Raw genomic sequence first — 15,966 nt, forward strand, 5'->3', positions numbered from 1 at the left:
GGAATAGAGGAATAATATACTATAACCATAATATATCAATAAAAATCCATCTACCACAAAAATCTGTACATTTTGATGTACACCCCCTACTAATTTTTTTTCTTCCCTTTTTTCCATTTTACCAATATTTTTGTCTCCATATTTGTATTATTATGTATCCATTGAGGGTAGTCATACTATCAAGCTTTGCTTACTTTGTCAACCCTCCTGTTTGATGTTTTCGATTAGTTACGGCCAACCTTACTTTGTTTAATCTTTTGTCATGTATAAATGTTCAATGATTTGTTTGTTATATATTTGTAAAACTGAAAAAGAAAAAGAAAATCAAGCAATAAAAAAAAACCTGATTGATGTTTCTGATTAGTTACAGCCAACCTTACTTTGTTTCACATATACTCTTTTGTCATGTATAACAATGTTTTGTTTGTTATATATTTGTAAAACTGCAAAAGAAGAAGAAAATCAAACAGAAATGGGACCCGGTGTCCTAGGGTTAGGGTTAGGGTGAGAGTTAGGGTAACGCGGAACCCGGTGTCCTATGGTTAGGGTTAGAGTTAGTAACGCAAACTCCAGTGTCCTAGGGTGGCGCGGGACCAGATGTCCTAGGGTGACGCGGGACCCAGTGTCCTAGGGTTAGGGTTAGGGTGAGAGTTAGGGTAACGCAAACTCCGGTGTCCTAGGGTGACGCGGGACCCGGTGTCCTAGGGTGACGCGAGACCCGGTGTCCTAGGGTGACGCGGGACCCGGTGTCCTAGGGTTAGGGTTAGGGTGAGAGTTAGGGTAACGCAAACTCCGGTGTCCTAGGGTGACGCGGGACCCGGTGTCCTAGGGTGACGCGGGACCCGGTGTCCTAGGGTTAGGGTTAGGGCGAGAGTTAGGGTAACGCAAACTCCGGTGTCCTAGGGTGACGCGGGACCCGGTATCCTAGGGTGACGCGGGACCCGGTGTCCTAGGGTGACGCGGGACCTTGTGTCCTAGGGTTAGGGTTAGGGTGAGAGTTAGGGTAACCAAACTCCGGTGTCCTAGGCTGACGCGGGACCCGGTGTCCTAGGGTGGCGCGGGACCCGGTGTCCTAGGGTTAGGGTTAGGGTGAGAGTTAGGGTAACGCGAACTCCGGTGTCCTAGGGTGACGCGGGACCCGGTGTCCTAGGGTGATGCGGGACCCGGTGTCCTAGGGTGACGCGGGACCCGGTGTCCTAGGGTGACGCGGGACCCGGTGTCCTAGGGTTAGGGTTAGGGTGAGAGTTAGGGTAACGCAAACTCCGGTGTCCTAGGGTGACGCGGGACCCGGTGTCCTAGGGTGATGCGGGACCTGGTGTCCTAGGGTGACGCGGGACCCGGTGTCCTAGGGTGACGCGGGACCCGGTGTCCTAGGGTTAGGGTTAGGGTGAGAGTTAGGGTAACGCAAACTCCGGTGTCCTAGGGTGACGCGGGACCCGGTGTCCTAGGGTGACGCGGGACCCGGTGTCCTAGGGTTAGGGTTAGGGTGAGAGTTAGAGTTAGGGTAACGCAAACTCCGGTGTCCTAGGGTGCCGCAGGACCCGGTGTCCTAGGGTGACGTGGGACCCAGTGTCCTAGGCTGACGCAGGACCCGTGTCCTAGGGTTAGGGTTAGGGTGAGAGTTAGGGTAACGCAAACTCCGGCGTCCTAGGGTGACGCGGGACCCGGTGTCTTAGGGTGACGCGGGACCCGGTGTCCTAGGGTTAGGGTTAGGGTGAGAGTTAGGGTAACGCAAACTCCGGAGGGTGATGCGGGACCTGGTGTCCTAGGGTTAGGGTTAGGGTGAGAGTTAGAGTTAGGGCAACACAAATTCCGGTGTCCTCGGGTGACGCGGGACCCGGTGTCCTAGGGTTAGGATTAGGGTGAGAGTTACAGGTAACGCAAACTCCAGTGCCTAGGGTGACGGGGACCTGGTGTCCTTGGGTGTTCAAAACAAAGAATAACTTGTGGAAAGATAGAAATGGAAGATTAAACAAAATAATAATATGGAAAGAAAATTTAAAAGAAGGAGGAAATAAAAAATACCATAAGGAAAGACAGGTGCTAATAAGCAAAATGTAAATGGAAAAGAAAGAGAAATAAAGAATAACATGAGGAAATTAGAAAAAGAAGATAAAAGAAGTTTTAAACAAACAAATACATAAGGAGCGGTGGATATGGAAAACCCGCGCGAAGCGCGTAAGCTTTGACCTTTCAAAAATTATTAGAAAAAAAAGACGATTCATTGTACTATTCTTAACTCTTAATCCTTGTCTGAAATCATTCCTACCCCCCCCCCCCCCTCTCGCGCGAAGCGCGCAAGCTTTGACGTTTCATTAAATTCATAGAGAAAGAAGACGATTCGTTGTACCATTCTCGACTCTTAATCCTTGTCTGAAATCAGTTTTCCCCTCTCGCGCGAAGCGCGCAAGCTTTGAACTTTAGTAGTAGTAGTAGTACTACTACTAGGTACTACTACAGATTCTGAAAATGCCTTGTTTCACTATCATTATAAGTATAACTTATCACTCGGTATCAGCAGTCAAGCTTGCAGTTGAAGCATAATCAACAGCGTTAATATTTTGTAAACCAAAATAAATAACAGAGAAAATGGCAAACATATTATGTAAATAACCCACTTACCAAATTAGGAGAGCAGTCATGAGATAATTCGTTCATATGATTGTATATGAAATAGGATGAATATCGCCTGACCTTTATAGTTAACAAAACGTTTTACATTTGGTCGAGTATAAAACAGTTTCGATTAGTCATTTAATGCTTAGGATATTTTACTATTAGACGAATATTTAACTGGTACAAGCGAAACTTTCATTTAAAATTATAACGTTTATAAAAGTATATACACATAATTATGTGTGATGTACGTTGTATGTATGTTTATCAGAGGCGGCGCTCCCGGAAGGGGGCACAGTGCCCCCCCCCCCCCCCACTTTATCAAGTTCTCCAAAAGTGCCCCTTTTAAAACAGGAAAAGTGCCCTTTTAACTTTGTAAGAAGTGCCCCTTTTTACATAAAAAGTGCCCCTTTTACTTTGAAAAGTGCCCCTTCCCCTTTCCACCTCTGACATAAAAAACCCTCTTCTTTACACGTACCCCTTTTCGTTCGACAAGTTCCCATTAAGTGTTCATTTTCCATTCTCATAAGTGCCCTTTATAATCTGTAATAATTTAAGTGCCTCTTTTCAGATAGAAGTGCCCCTTTTCACCTCTGATAATTGCCCTATTCAAATCTGATAAGCGCACCTTATATCTTCACATGTGCCCCCTTTCCTTTCTAATAAGCGCCCCCATTTAAAAAAGAGCCCCTTCCCTTTCTCATAAATGCCCTTTTTCATCTGTGAAAACAGTCTCCTTTTTATTTATGAAAACAGTCTCTTTTCATTCTCATAAGCCCTTTTCTAAGACGATGGCGATTTAACTTCAAGTCTCTCAACTATGGCTCGTTGGCACGTTGGCAATATAAATTCAAGTCTCTCAACTCATGTTGGCTCGTTGGCACGTAATTGGCACGTTGGCGATATAAATTCAAGTCTCTCAACTCATGTTGATTCGTTGGCACGTTGGCACGTTGGCGATTTAACTTCAAGTCTCTCAACTCATGTTGGCACGTTGGCGATATAAATTCAAGTCTCTCAACTCATGTTTGCTCGTTGGCACGATGGCACGTTGGCGATTTATCTTCAAGTCTCTCAACTCATGTTGGCACGTTGGCACGTTGGCGATATAAATTCAAGTCTCTCAACTCATGTTGGCACGTTGGCGATATAAATTCAAGACTCTCAACTCATGTTGGCTCGTTGGCACGTTGGCACGTTGGCGATATAAATTCAAGACTCTCAACTCATGTTGGCTCGTTGGCACGTTGGCACGTTGGCGATATAAATTCAAGACTCTCAACTCATGTTGGCTCGTTGGCACGTTGGCACGTTGGCGATATAAATTCAAAACTCTCAACTCATGTTGGCTCGTTGGCACGTTGGCGATATAAATTCAAGTCTCTCAACTCATGTTGGCTCGTTGGCACGTTGGCACGTTGGCGATATAAATTCAAAACTCTCAACTCATGTTGGCTCGTTGGCACGTTGGCACGTTGGCGATATAAATTCAAGTCTCTCAACTCATGTTGGCTCGTTGGCACGTTGGCACGTTGGCTATATAAATTCAAGTCTCTCAACTCATGTTGGCTCGTTGGCACGTTGGCACGTTGGCGATATAAATTCAGTCTCTCATCTCATGTTGGCTCGTTGGCACGTTGGCGATATAAATTCAGTCTCTCAACTCATGTTGGCTCGTTGGCACGTTGGCGGCACGATTGCGATTTCCATTCAAGACTATATCTCGGCACCAAGTTGTAGTACTTTAACAAGTTGAAGCGTTGGGTTGGCGGATCAAAAAAAAACCTTTAGTTCGCATGGTGGGGTATTCTAAAGTTGTTCCCAACATAAACAATGGTATAAGATATAACAGCAAGGAACTCAAGAATGATTGGGCGCGCGACACCGAAACGGTCTACAGGCTGGACTAGATTTCTATGGTAAGCTCGGGCCCCGGTCGAGTGGGCGTGCTTCGCTCCCCAAACCCTAGGCGCGCGCTGCCAGCCGACCTGCCGCGTATATATAGTACAAGTACATGTGTAAGTCATTCCGTTTGACTTGGAGCTGCATGGAGCGTGTAGAAGCATATCATTTGAAGTGAAGTTGGTTCGGCTAAAGGACACCGGACATGGCGGCCGTCAAAGGGAATACGAGGGGATTCATATGGAATTTCTGCTTTGGATTATTCTTCGGATGTTGTATAACTTACCTCACAGTGAAATTTTCAAGACTGAACGAGTTTAGATCTTCTTCGCATATGCAAAAGTTTGATTCAGACTCAAACAACGGGGCCGGGGAAGCGCTGCGGCAGCCCGATGGACATGTTATTGTTGACGACACGAACCGAGTGTTAGAAAGCGAACTGAAACATTTTCAAGATTCTCACCATCATAATTTTGTGGGTAAGACTAACACGAGAGTGATATGACGGAAGACGTGCTCTGGAATAACTAAGCCATTAGAATCTTTGATTTCTTAAAGATTGAATCATTGAATGACTTGTTTTGTTTATTTAGCTTTAAAGGTAAAGACGAGTTCTGGTCATGCGATTGTATAGACCGAAAGCTTCAGTCTCTATAATCGTCGGTTGTTCCACTGAGACTACGTCAGGCCAGGCTCCACTAGACCTCCGGTTATTAACCGGAGGTCTAGTGAAGCCAGACATAGTCTCAGTGGAACAACCGACGATTATAGAGACTGAAGCTTTCGGTCTAGCGATTGTATAACTGTGAAAGAAACGTTGTGGAATCGATCAGAAAAGGTTGATCACCTGGCCCCCCCCCCTCCCACTCCGGGGTCGTCGGGAACGCATGCGTGTTCCCAAAATGTCCGGTAAAGGGATACTTTTCACACACCAATGTCTGGCTCATGGTACACAAAAATCTGGCCCGTAATCCGTATTGACTTTACACACAAGACTTTTCTGTGTTTTCAAAAGGAGGGAACATGCAAATGCGTACCCTAAATAACACTGAGTAGGGGGGGGGGGGCGGGCTGGGGTTGATCATCTAGCATATAAGTATTGGTGTGTACTACAAGGTTCTGGAATCATCGAAATGATCAGAAATGTGGCCCAGTCTTGGTAAAGTTACAAGCACTGTAGACAAAAAGATGTACACTGTAGGCTATATGGGACTACGCAACACGTACACGAAGTCACGATATCTATCCAGTTCAGATAGATATAATAATTTACCAATTAGTAGGCGGTTTTCGGGCAAAATTAGTATCAACCATCATCACATAGTAGTCAAAATATATGTTCTTTCACATGATTGTATAATTTGAGCTTCCATTTCATTTTTTGAAAGGGGGGCGTTTCCAAAACTGGTCTAGACCTAGATCTATACCTTTAATATCTGAATACTAAATGACATGTGATGTTTATAATTGTTATGAATATGAAGAGAATTATGCTCAGTCAGACATTAATATTAAATGCCCATCCAAATCTAAAACTAAAAGTTAAAACCGTCTAACTTTGTCACAACCCTCGATATCAGATAGAAACTGAAGCTTTCGTTTCGGTCGAGTGCTCAGTGTGGTGTCAGTTTTTTGTTGTAGGCTGGTCTCCTTCTTCGAGATAATCTGCCACTTTCAGGCTTCAAATTAACTACCGATCTTTGCAGATGCCGAATATACTCGGCCTGATTGGGGTGTGCAGGTGGACCACTACACCAGGGTTCCCCCTACATGTACTCTTATACGAATAGTGCAGTGGGTTCCTAACGTCTTATCTGATGGACGGAGTGTTTTCCACTTCCAATAGCCCGCATCTATGATTAAAAGGGAGTGGCAGGCTTCAGTCATCCGTCTGGGATGGTCACGGTGGGATTCAAACCCAAGATCTTTGGCAGGCAGACGCTTTACCGACTGAGCCAACTCGCCTCCCTACAGTATTCCTACTCCCTTTTCAGTAGTATATTCATTATCATAATTCATATGGCAATAAGTCAAATTTGACTATATCACCATTCACCAACTCATTTTGTTTTTCTTCTATTAAAATATGAACTTCATGGCCTGTCTTATAAAGAGTTATGATTGATCCGACTCAATGGCATGTCCTCCAATCAATCTCAATACGATTAAGTTACAGTCTCCAATCTCTAGTACATTGTACGATGATACATTGTAGTTTGATACATGTATAGTTGCGATGGATATCAATAACAAAAAGTTTAGATTAATGATTAATCGCATTGTTTACGAGACAGGGCCCAGATCTACACCAGTGAAAAACACATACCGGTAGTACTAGTAGTGGGCTCTCATGTGGAATTTGACACCATTCAGGTGTTTACCTAATATTAACAGGTGTTGGCGCTAGTGACTGTACTTTTGTATCCATTTTTGACCCGTAACTCTGGCGTGAGATAGTCTACTACCGTAAAAGTAAAACATACCAAAAATCAACTAAATCTTCATCAATTGTTCAAATAATGGTCATGATTTAAACATTGTTATGTTTTTTACCTGTTTCGCGTCAATTTTTTTAATCTCTTTTGGAGTATTTTCTTAAAAACCAGGTCATTATAATATACACTTTCTTACAGGTTTCACGGCTTACCGCTGCACAATTACAATACAATTGCATACTGATACCGATGAAGGGGTGCGTGAAGTTAGTGACCATAATAATGGTCATCGTCGTCATAATGTGGACTACTAATAATAGGGATCTGAGATTACAGTCAATAACTTATGGTACAGTATGCAATTGTACTGAAATTGTGCAGCCGTTTGCCGTAAAAACCTGTGAGAAAGTGTATTATAATGTCTTCGTTTTTTGAAAAATAACCAAAAAATAACAAAGAGATAGGCAAATGAATGAATAGAAACAAACAGGAAGACGTGGAAAGTTATCATGAGGAAACGATAAAAGGATATGAAAACAATGATTATCATGGAGAAAAACATAGAAAGAGAAAATTATAGAATGATAGAAACACAGAATAACATGGAAAGATAGAATGCTTATATGACAGAAAGATGAAAACAAATACATGTACATTATGAATCAAGATCTAGAAGATATTTGAAATAGAAAAGAAATACATAGAAAATCAGAAGAAATATGAAAAAAGAGGTAGTAGTTCTATAAGATATCAAATGAAATACAGAAATATAAGATGGAAGAAGGATGAAAACAATATCATTAGGAGAGATATAAATTGTAATTCATCACTTGTTCTTTCCAATTGCAGGTCAGGACGCCCTTGCACAAGTCCTTTATGACAAGGTACGTGTTTTGTGCTGGATAATGACTGGTCCTCAAAACATTAATACAAAGGCCGTTCATATCTTTGCCACGTGGGGGAAGCGGTGCAACAAGGTCATATTCATCTCTTCTGAACCATCGGACAAGGTCCCCATCGTGAAGGTAGCAACTAAAGAAGGGCGGGACTTCCTCTGGCAGAAGACCCGAGGAGCCTTCCAGCACATCTACGACAACTTCCTGGACGACTATGACTGGTTCCTGAAAGCAGACGATGACACATTTGTCATCGTGGAAAACCTACGCTACTTCCTGTCATCGTACACCCCCGATACGTCGATTTACTTTGGCCACAAGTTCAAGCGCTACGTCAAGCAGGGTTACATGAGCGGAGGGGGCGGTTACGTGACCAGCAGGACCGGTGTTAAGAACCTGGTGGAGATTGCCTTTAAGGATCCTTCCAAATGTTGGGGAATGGACAAGAAGGGAGGTGCAGAAGATGTGGAGATTGGCAAGTGCTTTGAAAATTCTGGTGTTGTTGCTGGGGATTCAAGAGATTCCTTGGAACGAAATCGTTTTCATCCGTTCCAACCTGAAGCCCATCTTGATCCTAAAGGCCTCCCGGATGCTTTTTGGTACTGGGATTATATCTATTATCCACGTAATGAGGTAAGTGATTTTCACTAGGTAGTTAAAGAGAAGGTTGAGTTCTTGGAAGAGGTGAAAAATAATTTGTAAGCATTATCATTCTTATTATGCAAGTGTGGAAGAACATCAGATAAGACATGTTTCCTGAAAAGCATGGCTCTTCAAATGCCTTCATATTCTAAATATGTCATGTAACATGGTAAAACTCGGGGGGGGGGGGGGGGGTAGGATTTTTACGCCACGTGTTTGTGTAGTCCCATATACATCTTTCTGTGTACAGTGTTTGTAACTTTACAAAGACTTGGCCAAATTTCTTATCATTTTGATGATTCCAGAACCTTGCAATACACACAAATTCTTATATGCTAGATGATCAACCTTTTCTGGTCGATTCCACACCGTTTCTTTCACAATGCAATCGCATGACCAGAACTCAACTTCATCTTTAAACCCTAATAGCTTGTTTATAGTCTTATAGATATGACACAGCAAAAAGAACATTCCTAATCTCTGCATGTATAGAATAAAGAGGTACATGTACATTGTACTCACATTTGCATGAACAGTGCTAATGCGTTTTTATGCCTCCGTTACGAAGTAGCCGGAGGCATTATGTTTTCGGGTTGTCCGTCCGTCCGTCCGTCCGTACGTCCGTCCGTCCGTCCGTACGTCCCGTTCTCGTGATCGCGTTATCTGAAGAACCGATTGATGGATTCCTGCCAAACTTTGGTCATGTATGTTACTTGCAGAGCCGATGAACTGATTAGATTTTGGGGTCACGAGGTGAAAGGTCAAAGGTCACAGGGCTCATTATGTATGCAAAAACAGCTCGTGATCGCGTTATCTGAAGAACCGATTGATGGATTCCTGCCAAACTTTGGTCTTGTATGTATCTTGCAAAGCCGATGAACTGATTAGATTTTGGGGTCACAAGGTCAAAGGTCACAGGTCACAGGGCTCATTAGGTATGCAAAAAGAGCTCGTGATCGCATTATCTCAAGAACCGATCGATGGATTCCTGCCAAACTTTGGTCATGTATGTATCTTGCAGAGCCGATGAACTGAATAGATTTTGGGGGTCACGAGGTCAAAGGTCAAAGGTCACAGGGCTCATTATGTATGCAAAAATAGCTTGTGATCGCATTCTCATTAGAACAGATTGATGGATTCCTGCCAAATTTCGATCATGTATGTATCTTGCAGAGCCAATGAACTGAGTAGATTCATGGGTCATGAGGTCAAAGGTCATGGGCTCATTATGTATCCAAAAATAACTTGTGAACGCATTCTCATTAGAACTGACAGATGGATTACTATTTAACTCAGGACATCTTGCAGAGCCAATGAACTGAGTAGATTTTAGGGTCATCAGGTCAAAGATCAAAGGGTCATATATGTATATGAGAAATTGCTTGTAATCACGATATTCTGAGAACCTCTTAATGGATTACAATTGAACTTGAATTTGAAAAATTTCTTCTGTTTTGGTTTGTAAAATTGCTCTATGACGGAGGCATCATTTTCGACTGCGCGCAGTCGAAGTTCCATCTAGTTTAGTATAGTGACATAATGTGTAATACGTTTTCACATTTCTGTATCTCATAACACAGAGCTCACTGCATACACGCAAGTTCTTTGTTTTGTGCAGCTGCTAGTATTCATTTACACGTTAAAAAACGTACAGATGGTTTAACTCACCATATATGTGAACAAGCCTCAAAGGTCTGAATTTACTGGTTTAAAAATTAGCGCAAAATAAGCGTACCTTGCTGTGCGCGCATTTAATATTGGACCTCTGACTTGTGTCGCTTATTTTGCGCTTATTTTAAACCATGGGTTATCTAAATGAGGGTTTAAACCATGGGTTAAATCTAAACCTCCTTTGTGAATTCGGGCCAAAAGGATTAATTTCTCACTCACCCTCTGTTTTGTGATGTCAGTAATACATGTAAAGCTCACATTAATGGCCTACATGTAATTATCACTGTTCATGAATCTGAGAATACCTCGTTATTCTATACATGCCGAAGTTTGCGATGTTGCTTTGCCACAATTTATGTGAAGCAATACCAAGTGATTTCCAGGCTATCCCAGCTGTCCTGGAAATAAAGGAAAATCTGGGAGATGAGTTCCCTTTTTACAGTCGGCTATAAATAGTCAGAGACTGAGATAACGCACATAAATCAGGGAAAAGTCAGAAATCAATTGGACCCGAAAGAAAGTAGTACACAGTCTCTTTTATTTTGTCTTCAGTTAAGACACGTAACCACTGGATTAAGATGTTTGAAATTGGTAAAATGATTCTGAAATATTGAAACTCCAACAGGGAAAATACATGTACAGGCAAAAAATCAGGGAGAAATCGGTATGATATGCTTGGAACCCTGACATGATATTGCTGTATTCCTCTGTTCACCTTTTTGATGAATGCTTCGAGTAATTACAAGATTATTATGTAAACGTAGATTGTACATTGTAAAGGGCTTTGAGAGGGCCTTCGGTCCTGAAATGTGCTATAAAAGAACGAACTATAATTATTATTATTATTTCATATACCGCGTACAAATAATTTTTAACATTTTTAAAATAAATTCTTCATCCTGTCTGCAGGGTTTTGAAGGATGCTGTTCAGATTACTCTATAACCTTCCACTACATTCCACCTGCCGCTCTGTACAACCTGGAATACCTTGTTTATCATCTGCGTCCCTTTGGTGTCGGAACGTACCCATGTCCAGCCGATGTACCCAAGGAGATTCTCCAAGAGGCACGTTCCAGGCAGCAGTCACAAGAACAGCCTCATGATGATCAGGAAAATAAACAAGTGGAGCAAGGGAAAGAACAGTTAAGCCAAGAGAAACAACGGGAAGAGGCTCAGGAGAAACAAGAGAGCCAACCAAAACAAGAAAAGGAAGCAAACGTTGATAATGAAAGGACGGACCTTGAAAAAGCAAAGGAAACGGAACAAAAACCTGTAGAAATAGAAAAAGAAATTGTAGATGTGTTAAAAAATGAAACAAAGAAAAGTGAAATAGAAGATAAAAAGGACTCTGTTAGGTGATCTTGTATTTGTAAGTGAGATTATTAATAAATTATTGATTTGAATTAGATCTTTAAAATATTTATTGTATTGCAAAAGCACTGTTTTCTTGCAAAACACAAGAAATCTACTTGCATTTCAGATCAAAAAGCAATATACCGGATCTTTTCCCCAATTTCCTATACTGTACACGGCGAACTTTCACTTCCGGGGTAACAGTTGGCCGCGCATTTGGCCCTGCGTGCGTTTACAGTGAAAAAGCCTGGGCCTGGCCGCAGCCGAGACTACCTTCAGAGCAGGGCCAAATGCGCGGCCACTTTTGGCCTCGCAGTTGGCCTTTTGCGCGTTTACAGTGCTAGGCCGGCCGCGCTCACTGTAAAGGGGGTCTAAGAATCCCATCTAGCTTTCCTGCCTTCCAGGAAAGCAGTCACAAAGGACTTTGTGCTCTGTGCTCATCATGTGTGCAAAAGTTCACATTCTTTCGAAGTTTCGATTTTTTGTTTGCATTTTTTTTTTTATTGTGGAGTTGATCACCCTGGTAAATATGAAAAATTGCTGAGCCGAAACCAGAAACATTGATAAAATGCCAACACATGTTTGCCATGCCAAGGGGTTCTTTTTTTGATAGCCCAATCAACCTGTACCCATATCCATAAAACTTTAAAGGTATAGACCAGTTTTGGAAACGCCCCCCTCTCAAAAAATGAAATGGAAGCTCTTATTACCAATCATGTGAACGTTTTGACTAATACGTGATGATACAAGTTTTGCTGGGAAACCGCCTAGTAATTGATATATTTGGTATTAATTATCATATCTATCCGGACTGGATAGATATCGTATAGTCCCATATATATCTTTTTGTGTACAGTGCTTGTAACTTTACCAAGACTGGGCCAAGTTTCTTATAATTTTGATGATTCCAGAACCTTGCAGTACACACACCAATACTTATATGCTAGATGATCAACCTTTTCTGATCCACAACGTTTCTTTCACAATGTAATCGCACGACCAGAACTGGTCTATACCTTTAACCTACCGGTAGTTGTAAACTAAATTTTACATAGGCTATAATACAGGCAGACACTGCCTCTACATGTACCCCTTCTTCACATGAACAAGGTGCTATTCACAGTGGAACACACATATTTATCGTTGAGGCTTGTCTTAAAAATAATTAAAAAATATTGCTCACCTCGCGATCCCAATGAAACAATTAAATCGTTGAGCAAGGTTCATTATCCTATCATTGAGGTCCGACCTACACGTATAAAAATGATATTCGATTGAGATTACAAATACACAAATGAGCGATTTAAAGAGAAGGTTGAGTTCTGGGAAGAGGTGAAAAATAAGTGTGGAAGAACATCAGATAAGACATGTTCCCTGAAAAGCATGGCTCTTCAAATGCCTTCATATTCTAAATATGCATGTAACATCATAAAAATCGGGGGGCCGGCTTTTTACGCCACGTGTTCGTGTAGTCCCATATACATCTTTCTGTGTACAGTGTTTGTAACTTTACCAAGACTTGGCCAAATTTCTTATCATTTTGATGATTCCAAAACCTTGCAATACACACAAATTCTTATATGCTAGATGATCAACCTTTTCTGGTCGGTTCCACACCGTTTCTTTCACAATGCCATCGCATGACCAGAACTCAACTTTATCTTTAAGATTGAGTCCTTACAGTTATTGACTTGTTATCGTTATGGCCGAGGTCTGATCAAGCCTTTAACTCTTGATGCACTTATAGAATTTTTTTCATTCAAAGTTGGCAGAGAACAGATCTTTGATTTTCATCGTAAATGTGGTCAGGCACAATTTTTAGTCACTAACACATGTTTAATTTCAGAACTGTCATGCAATTGTTTGGGTTAACAGACGTTCAAATCCGATTACTAGCCAAGGTGACATGTGACTCTAGTTCGCCAAGACTTTCTGAAATCTGATATCTAGAAATCTAGAACCCCAAATCAAATCAATTCAATTCAATTCAGGTGAACATCAGATAATGTGCATGTGAAGGGCATATCATAATGCCACCATGATGAATGAATTTAAAGACTTATCATTTTCTGAGGGAATGAATATTTAATATTTAATGGGTAAAAACATTTTACTGTGTGATCAGCATAATTACCGGTAGGTACACTACTACACTGTAAATGGACATGATTTTCTATCAAACAAGTGTTTAAAATAACTCATCCAATATATTTTATCATGTACTCTCCTACAGTTTTTTAATTCTTCAACACATTGTTACGACATGTAAATACAAAGTACATATGTAGATAGTATTTTAGATTAGTTGGATATCTATTTTACAATATATGTATATATCTACATGTAGTCTTTCATGGTTTTCCTTCTTACCATACACATATGTAAATTTTGCCACGGGCACTGTTTGTCATTTGTATCTTATCTACAACGTACATGTAATGTACAGATATTAGTTTTTCTTACTGGGAGTAGAGAATTGGAGCAATGTTTGTCATTCGTATCATATTTCAGTATTTTTGTCGACAACGTACACTGTACATGTAATGTACAGATATTACCGGTAGTTTTTCTTACTGGGAGTACAGAATTGGATCAGTGTGTGTGCGTTCCATTGGCTCACATATTTGAGTCATTTGATTGTTTTTGTTTTTTGGTTACTCTTGTCCAGAATCTCTGATGGTATACCTTTTAAAAATGTGAAATTTTATTTGTAAGTGTACTGCTTTCTTGTAATGAAAGCAGGGAACATACATGTAAGTTCCAAATTTTCAATCAAATTAAACGCACAAGTTCCAATTGAAGAGATGCGAATACATACTCTTGGTTGTAATTAGAGGTCACAAGAAAAAAAAGATCACATGTGTGTATATATATATATGTACTGTTGTTTGTAAAAGACATGAAAAGATGCAATATTCAGAGGTATTTTCCACACACTTTTCTATACACAATCGGTGTGAAGATTCCCTTCCAGCTGTTACTCCTAACAAAATCACAGTCTATGAGGGCATTCACACTGCAAGTAAAAACCGTTGAGTTTGATTTTTCTTTGCAATGTAAATGGGTCTTTTTATGCAAATTCATAAGAGCTATTACCCATTTTTGTCCTAGTCACAAAGTATTGATTTTTAGAATAGCTATTGTATTTTGAAAGACGGAATGCATTTACATTAATGGTTGTGGCTTTATTGAACACACCTCCAAATCTGTTGTGATTGTAGTAGAGGAATATATATGAATATTGAATACTTTATTTGTAAACTGGGCCCTGCTTCGTAAAACTTGCTATCTATAACAAATGCTACATTTCTATTACAACTTTGCTCTCAGCCAATCAAATGCCACTATTTTAGTAGCTAATAATGGTCATTGTCACTTGATATAAGGCCATTTACACACCCCAAACGCCATTTTGAAAAAACCATTGATTTTTTTTGACTGACATTTACACTACTTTAAAAACCCATTAAAAGCCGATAAAGTTTTCTCATACCAATTTTTTGCATGTCTTACTGTTAGCACAGAAGCAAGGATAGTCACGTAAGCACAAATCAGTATCTTACTGAAGTTTGTATGTACAATGCAAAAGTTGGTGAAATGCTGGTCGGCATTTAATAAAAAAAAAAAAAAAACACTCCAGACAAAAAAACTCACTCCAGAGATGGATTTTTTTAGTTTGTTTTTTACGTTGCGTTTAGCAACTACCGGAGAGACACCGGAATGTCATAAAAATCAATGATAATTGGTTGCAAATAAATGCAGTTGGTGATAACAAGTTCTACAAATCAGAGCCCAGGACAATTGTGGGAAGAATAAACATCTATTTTCCCACGGGATAGATTCCTCCCTATTGACAGGTCACAGGTGTTGCCTGGTTATATCGATGTACCATCTTGTTGGTTGTTTATTTAGAATATTGATTCTTTACCAGGATGTCCATATTCAGTTTGGAAGATGATCTTTTGGGCTGAGTAATTAATTAGAGGTTACCAATCACATACAGACTAAAAATTGTTTACTACGGTATGTGAAGGGTTCCATATGTTGCTTTACACATTTAAAATATGGACGGGTTAATGCAAAGTTTTGGTATGGGGTCATGAATTTGGTTCAAATGAACATATTGGAAACAAGCGATTTTACAATATTCAATGATCGCTGTCACAATTGAAAATTGAAAATATTGAAAATAATAAATGCTTTATGTTGTAAAGCTCTCTCTCAAGAGTAATATCACTAAAGCTTCAAATCAATGTTTCTTGACTAAAATCGACCAATTTTCTATTCCCGTTTGGAAGTTATATATCAGAGCTGCATATTCCAAGATTTTCATGGTCGAAGCTATCATTGTACCGCCGTAGGCACTATTTGAAATTTATCGGGAGCACTTATAAATTTGATATTTTAATTTCTCGAAATCCTAAGCGTTTTAGAGCCCAATTTTTCAAAGT

At 40.5% G+C, this 15,966-nt stretch overlaps 1 protein-coding gene across 1 annotated transcript; it reads left to right on the forward strand.

Annotated features, from left to right (window-relative positions):
• Window positions 1–4,644: 4,644 nt before the first annotated feature.
• Window positions 4,645–11,866, forward strand: LOC115926065 (glycoprotein-N-acetylgalactosamine 3-beta-galactosyltransferase 1-like). The gene is made up of 3 exons (XM_030990426.1): window positions 4,645–4,997; window positions 7,803–8,482; window positions 11,072–11,866. The coding sequence occupies exons 1-3, from the start codon at window positions 4,724–4,726 to the stop codon at window positions 11,519–11,521; spliced, it is 1,404 nt and encodes a 467-aa protein (XP_030846286.1). The 5' UTR covers window positions 4,645–4,723; the 3' UTR covers window positions 11,522–11,866.
• Window positions 11,867–15,966: the final 4,100 nt, after the last annotated feature.

This window comes from Strongylocentrotus purpuratus, unplaced genomic scaffold (genome assembly GCF_000002235.5).
Source record: "Strongylocentrotus purpuratus isolate Spur 01 unplaced genomic scaffold, Spur_5.0 spur5_scaffold_19, whole genome shotgun sequence".
Taxonomy (NCBI): domain Eukaryota; kingdom Metazoa; phylum Echinodermata; class Echinoidea; order Camarodonta; family Strongylocentrotidae; genus Strongylocentrotus; species Strongylocentrotus purpuratus.

Coding starts and splice junctions, on each gene's coding strand:
- LOC115926065 (XM_030990426.1), top strand. CDS start 4,724: ATGGCGGCCGTCAAAGGGAATACGAGGGGATTCATATGGAATTTCTGC. Junction 4,998..7,802: donor TCACCATCATAATTTTGTGG/GTAAGACTAACA, acceptor TTCCAATTGCAG/GTCAGGACGCCCTTGCACAA. Junction 8,483..11,071: donor TCTATTATCCACGTAATGAG/GTAAGTGATTTT, acceptor TCCTGTCTGCAG/GGTTTTGAAGGATGCTGTTC.